Genomic DNA, 6637 nt, shown 5'->3' with positions numbered 1-6637 from the left:
ACAAACGTGTTTAGACGAAGAAGCCATACTGTCAATTTTTTCACTACTGTGGCTATAGAAATTTACCAAGTATGAGAATCGAAAAAGTTATTTCACCCAAAGATGAAATACACTAGAATGGGTGAACAAGTTCCAGGTCCTGATAGGGTTGGTGACAAGTAAAAAAATTACTCGAAACTTTAAGGTATTCTCAGAAGCTCAAATAACTATAGAATTGGGTCCATACTTTCTAGTACCTAGAGAAAAGTCTATGCTAACCAGAAATTGAATGCGATAAGAGCGTACAAGTAACTGTTTATCGAGTATTTCGTACCAAATTAAGAGGGATAGGTTACCCGGGTCAGGGGTGGTAATGAGCTTTGCACACCAAATTAAGAGGGATAAAAAAATAGGGGTAAAATAGTCTTTTAAAACTGGAAATGGATAGGAGGATAGGCCTGAAGTTCAAAACCAGCAGAGCCATGGCCAAAATTAGCCCCAATCACCTTGAAGGACTGTTCCCATGGCGTCTCTCACTCTTTCCCTCTGCTCACATTTCGCCTCTCATTGCCGACTCTCCGCCAAGCAGAATTTTCCTTCTTCAACTCCAAATTTCCCCTCAAATTCCCACTATGATTCCTTCAATTTTGCCCTTTCTACTTCATCTTCTTCCCTCAAACTCTCCTCTTCTTCGGTTACTTCTTCCCACCCTGCATTGCCCTTCCTCCTCAAGTCCTCCGAGTCCGAAGCGGCGGTAATCGAGTCTGAACCTGCCGCTTCCCAAACTGTTGAAGTCCCCTCGGAAGAGGCCCCCAAGCGCGAGGAAATCTTTGCGGTAGTTATGGTCAGTGTTTAATTTCACGTAACTACTTTCTTGCATTTTGATTTCAGCTCCTCCTTTCGTTCTGTATTTGTGAAAAATGGTGGATTAATCTGTTACTGTTACTCTTCAGATGGGATTTTTGTGCTGCGATTTACGTTTATTATACGGTAGCATTGGTCATTGTTTTGTGTGTCTGTTTTAATAGATTGGATCCCGCCAATATATAGTCTTTCCAGGGCGTTATATACATACCCAGAGGCTGAAAGGAGCTAACGTCAATGATAAGGTGGGCTTCCTTAATACCTTACTCGTTTTATGTTGGATTGTCTGAGTATCTTAGTTTGTGAGTATGAATCTTGCATTATGGAGACTTAAAGAGTATTCTTGCAGCGTTTGAATTTTATGGTAACGTATTGTACTAAGCAGTGATTTGCATTGTTGTTTACTCTCTGCCCTATGGATAATGTATTAATGTTCCTTCTGCCCTTAGGAAAGTAATTTTAGGAACTGATTGAGAGACTTTTGATACTATTTGGGTAAAAGTTTCATCTCTTATTCTGATGTGCTACTCTTGTCAAAGTGATGGAGTTTCCATTTTTTAATTTTGACATTATTTTGATCCTTCATGGTCCTAAGCTTGAGTTGTTAGTGAAAATTGGTTTCCAGCATGTGTAATATATAATATGAAGCTCATATATAGCGTGCTTAAATTAGATAGTTTGAGCAAGAAGCCATCTATGAACATTTGATTTATCCATGAGGGATTTGAGATCTGGATTCCTTTACTGACTGCATAGAGGAACCTTTTTGGCTTTTCATTGTTAGTATTATGATGGTAATTTATGAACTTGAGGCTTTGAAGGATTGCTGCTTATTATTTCGTGAATGGGGTTGCTGCTTCACATAATGGATGCTTTGTGTTGGACATCAAGGGGAAAAAGTGTGAGATGGTAAGTTAGAGCTTGATCTTGGGTCAGGGACAGTTTGATAGGAGCTTCTTCGTAGGCTAAATCCTTTTCCTCTAGAACATATAAACCCTTCTTTGTAAGTTTTTTTTGCTCATTTTGTAATCTTTTTCAGCTCTCTGGCCCTTAAAATCTCAAAGAAGCTTAGGTTTTTTCTCCTAGTTTATCATTTTGGGAAGGATAGATAAAGATGTCAGTGTGTCGTTTTGAGACCCTAGTAGTATGTTCTATTGAATAAGGTAACATAAGATTTTGGATCATGTACTTTACTATAAAAGTTTGGAATAGACTGAGGATTTGGATGAAGACATGCTTACCATTTGGAAGCAAATTTGCCATTGTGGAAGGGATAGTGAAAATAGTTTCATCTCTGTCTTCTTCACTTTCTGCAGTAACGCTTTGTAGGTGGTTATGGAGAGTGCTCCATTCTTCCACTTTTAAGAGCTTTTCAATTCAACGGATTAAACGAAGAAATTAGCTTAAAAAATGTAATGAGAGTAACTATGGACCAAAATTTAGTTGAAAGCCACCACATATGCACATACATTCAGGTTTTACTTCTTCCATTCCACATTGAGTTACTAAATGAACTCCATCATTGTTAACAAAACGAACAGATTGATTATATGATAACAAACAGATCTATTTATGTGCATGCTGTGTTCATCTTAAAGGTTTTTTAAATTTCTGATTGAACAGATAACTCTGAACAAGGTTTTGCTTGTGGGAACAAAAACTGAGGCATACATTGGAAAACCCATAGTGACAAACGCTGCTGTTCACGCCGTTGTCGAGGAGCAGGTAATGCATCAGCTCAGTGATCACCCCCTCATAAGAACAGAACAAGCTTCTTCTTTTCTTAGATTGCCTTCCTGTTTTTGTTTCTCTTGTGTTCTGTTATTCAGGGATTAGATAAGAAGGTAATCGTGTTCAAGTACAAGAAAAAGAAAAACTACCGAAGGAACATCGGACATCGTCAGGTATTTCTCAGTCTGCGCCTCTCTCTACGCTTGTATTACACAATTTTGCAGTATGTTCTTAGTGTTTGCCTTGTCCACCGCATATCTCTCTCTGTCTATCCGTTGCCATTCAGCTGCTTCCATAGCTTCAACTTACTGAACTGATTCACAGATGATAGGAATGTTTTATGTGCATGAGTATAGAGATATTCTTCCTTGTAGTTTCTGAATGTGTTTGACTGTAATGCTGCAGCCGAATACACGAATTAGGATAACGGAAATCAGTGGATATCAAGGCTATCCCGCATCCACACTTGAGTCGTAGATACAATTTTTCCGATGAACTGAATCAGCAGCTTTGAAGATCTTAATCCTTATATCTTGTATGTAAGTTCTTGTGAATCAAATGTTTCAATTCAGTCATTTCAATCTGGTAATGATTCTCAGGTGACTCTACTGACAATTTTTTCAAACAAATTTGTTGCTAATATGGACTCCTAGAAATTTACCAATTTATAGCTTATTAATATTAACGAAAGGGTATGTTTATCTTTCTTTTGAATCAACTATCTTGAATCCCATATGTATATTAATCTATAAGATTGTTACCATTAATCTTAAAGTCTTCATTTTGAAACCATCAAATAATGGGAGGAATAATTTGTATGAATCAATTTAAAAGCAGAAGAGAAAACAAATAAATAATAATGTGGAAATCTATAGAGAAAAAAAAAAAAAAACAAAATATAGTTAGTTTTTAATTTGTAAGCTGTCTAGAGTCTGAATGCTTTTTCAATGTATAATAATAGAGCAACAAAAATAATAATAAACATAAATAACCTATTTTGAGTATAATCAGTGAGCTCCTAACATGAATACAAGTGTATCTTCACCTAATATTTCATTTCAAAGCCTCCAAACATCTGCCTATTCATCCACTGACTGTATAATGTGAGCTATAACAGCTTCATTGATGGTCACATCTGTTAACAGCTTGATTGATTGTCACATCTGCATCCGACACGCCATGGTTAGTATCATCAANAAAAAAAAAAAAAAACAAAATATAGTTAGTTTTTAATTTGTAAGCTGTCTAGAGTCTGAATGCTTTTTCAATGTATAATAATAGAGCAACAAAAATAATAATAAACATAAATAACCTATTTTGAGTATAATCAGTGAGCTCCTAACATGAATACAAGTGTATCTTCACCTAATATTTCATTTCAAAGCCTCCAAACATCTGCCTATTCATCCACTGACTGTATAATGTGAGCTATAACAGCTTCATTGATGGTCACATCTGTTAACAGCTTGATTGATTGTCACATCTGCATCCGACACGCCATGGTTAGTATCATCAATCACAGCACTTGAAACCAAACCAATAGCAATCTGTACAGAACCAGGAAACAAGAGGGGGTTGGTTGGTGTATAAGATGTAGAACTAAGCCATGGAGAGCATACGAAAAAATGTGATTTCAAAAGCCAAATCCAATCGAAACCAACGTTCTCAGTGTCGTGTAATGCAAATGGTTTTAAAAAGTGCATACAAAGATGAGTGAAATTATATGTTGACTGCATCAACTCTGTAGCATCAGAAAGATCCCCACAAGGCCATCCCTTCAGATCATTGTGGTAATATGATAAACAAAATGCCATTTCATGAGTAGCAATAAATCTTAAACTCGCAAAATAATCAGTATCACGCTAAAGATAAATCTGAAACAGATCGGCTCTAATACTGACACAAAAAAAAAATTCATGGGAAGACACAAAAATTCAAGCTACAAAGACCTGTTATAGCAGCCATCCATACACATGGCTCGGGCAGAAATGACGAAGCCCAAAAAATAGCCTTCATTCGTATACTCGCTTCCTCTTTAGAAGTGTAGGTAGAATGGAGATAAAGCCAATAAAGAAAAGAACAGACAAAGTTTTGAAATCATATAAATCCTTCACTGATTTCAGATCCCCCAGTGCAAGTCCAGCCTGAGAATAACATAATCAGTCATCAGTTTGCTAATCATTCAAACACATTCATACTTATCTTTCTGGTCTCATATGTTTTAGATGCTTGCAAAAACAAACACAGCTACGAATGTAAGATATTTCGAGAAGTTGATAAAGAACCTAGATGATCTAAATATAAAACTAAAGTCGGGCAAATTCCAGCCAAATACGGCGCTTCTAGAGGAAAAACTACATCAACGTAAAGAAGAAAAGTTCGAAGATAAATCTATCAATTTTCAAGTACTCCAACAATATTTACATGGAAAGCAATCTATAAATCTATCAATACAGCTGACACAAAAAGATCGAAGATAATGATTATCGAACAGGGAGGGCAGCAAACAATAAAAGACATCGGAAATTGGTTAGTGATAGAATGAAAGACAAGAGGAGAAACAAATGGCAACGTCAACAATGATAGAAATGTACCCTGACTGTGATATAGGATGCTGGAACAAGGCCAATTAAAGTTGCCAAGAAGAAAACATGAAATGGGATGTCCACAATAGGTGAAGCCAAGTTGATAAAAAGGTTTGGTAATGTTGGTGTTATCCTTAGAAAAAGCATATAATTGAGCAGCTTTTCTCGATGCTTCGCTATCTGGATACTCAAAGCCAAGCGTTCAAGGCAACATTAGATGCGATTAGAGAGTACGTACGCGTATGATGGAATTCGAATAAAAATTAGAGTCACTAAATACCTCTGACTGGAACATTTTCAACTTTTCCGGCCACATCCAATACACTAAAGGTCTTCCAATCAGCTTAGACAGAAAAAAGCAAGAGCATGCACCAGCTGTTGCATTAAACACAACTAACAGAAGGCCCCTGATAACACCAAATAGAGCTCCAGCAAGCAATGACATGAAAATTGTTCCAGGAATCATGAATGTTTGCATGAACACGTAAGTGGAGCAATACCCTAGAATGAATTGTGCTGGATGATCTTTGGCATAATTTGCAAACAGATCCCTGGTGAGTATAATTAAACAGAGAAATCAATCAGGAGACAACAAATGGAGCATTAACAAGCCTAATGCTGAAGAACTAACTCAAAATATATTCTGCAATTTCAAGTGTTTATGCATAATCAAAAAGTGTTCCTCATCCATTCTACATTAGCAAGAATCTATCCTCATCTTTCATAACTCCAATCTTAATCCCAAAATCGTTTCAAAATCAATTTCCTTCAATCACAATATCTCCACCCCGTCCATATTTCCCCTTGAAATTCACGAGATATGAACAATCAAATCACAAACCCCACATGGAAACAAGGGGAAAGAAGGGAATAAAATGGCATAATACGACCCAAACGAAAAGGGGCAGAACAGAATCAGACTTACTTGAGCACCCGAAGATCCGAAAGGGTCCTAGGGAGCTTAATGCTCTGATATTCTGCAGAAGGCATCGTCAAGTACACACACACAAGGCCAGTGAAGCACACGAGGAATATAGCAAGAGCTGCAGCTAGCTCCCACTTGGTTAATGGAAACCTCTCATATTTAGGCTTCTTAGCCGTCGGAGAGTCATCTTCCTTCAGCTTCTCCTCATCCCTCACCGCCACATTCCTCGAAGCCGCCATTAAGCGATCGAACTAAATATCCCCCCCTTCAATTTCACGCGATTAGAAGGAGGACTCAAAAGGGTCACCCGAGTTATAAAAAAAAAAGGGGGGGGTTCCCAACGAAAGAAGCTAAAGAACACTGATGCGACGCTTGTGGTTTATGAAACGTGAAATTGTGGTCAACAGAATCATCAGTGAGACATAGAATGAAGACAGATCTGGGAGTTGGGAATTTGAGGCAATCGCTAGTGAGAAACGGGAGAAAATAGCGTGTGTGTGTGTGTGTGTCAGAATTGAGAAATTGGGCAATCTGTGAAACGTAGAGAACTTGT

General features: G+C 37.4%; 2 protein-coding genes across 3 annotated transcripts; one reads left to right on the top strand and one right to left on the bottom strand.

Annotated features, from left to right (window-relative positions):
• The first annotated feature begins 457 nt into the window (after positions 1-457).
• On the top strand, positions 458-3259 carry LOC111786386 (50S ribosomal protein L21, chloroplastic-like). The gene is made up of 5 exons (XM_023666690.1): positions 458-823; positions 1008-1088; positions 2467-2568; positions 2673-2747; positions 2980-3259. Exons 1-5 carry the CDS (start codon positions 503-505, stop codon positions 3049-3051), a joined length of 651 nt encoding a protein of 216 aa, XP_023522458.1. The 5' UTR covers positions 458-502; the 3' UTR covers positions 3052-3259.
• Positions 3260-3780: 521 nt separating this feature from the next.
• Positions 3781-6620, bottom strand: LOC111786387 (uncharacterized membrane protein At4g09580-like). 2 transcript variants are annotated; one of them, XM_023666691.1, is made up of 5 exons: positions 6085-6620; positions 5440-5710; positions 5169-5339; positions 4524-4718; positions 3781-4121 (listed from the first exon to the last, which is right to left on the bottom strand). In XM_023666691.1, the coding sequence occupies exons 1-4, from the start codon at positions 6321-6323 to the stop codon at positions 4587-4589; spliced, it is 813 nt and encodes a 270-aa protein (XP_023522459.1). In that variant the 5' UTR covers positions 6324-6620; the 3' UTR covers positions 3781-4121; positions 4524-4586. The 2 variants fall into 2 exon arrangements, with proteins under 2 accessions (XP_023522459.1, XP_023522460.1); XM_023666692.1 differs by having other exon boundaries at positions 3784-4057.
• Between the last annotated feature and the right edge of the window lie 17 nt (positions 6621-6637).

Source organism: Cucurbita pepo, unplaced genomic scaffold, assembly GCF_002806865.2.
Source record: "Cucurbita pepo subsp. pepo cultivar mu-cu-16 unplaced genomic scaffold, ASM280686v2 Cp4.1_scaffold001668, whole genome shotgun sequence".
Lineage (NCBI taxonomy): Eukaryota > Viridiplantae > Streptophyta > Magnoliopsida > Cucurbitales > Cucurbitaceae > Cucurbita > Cucurbita pepo.
This window is presented reverse-complemented; position numbering and strand designations above follow the sequence as displayed.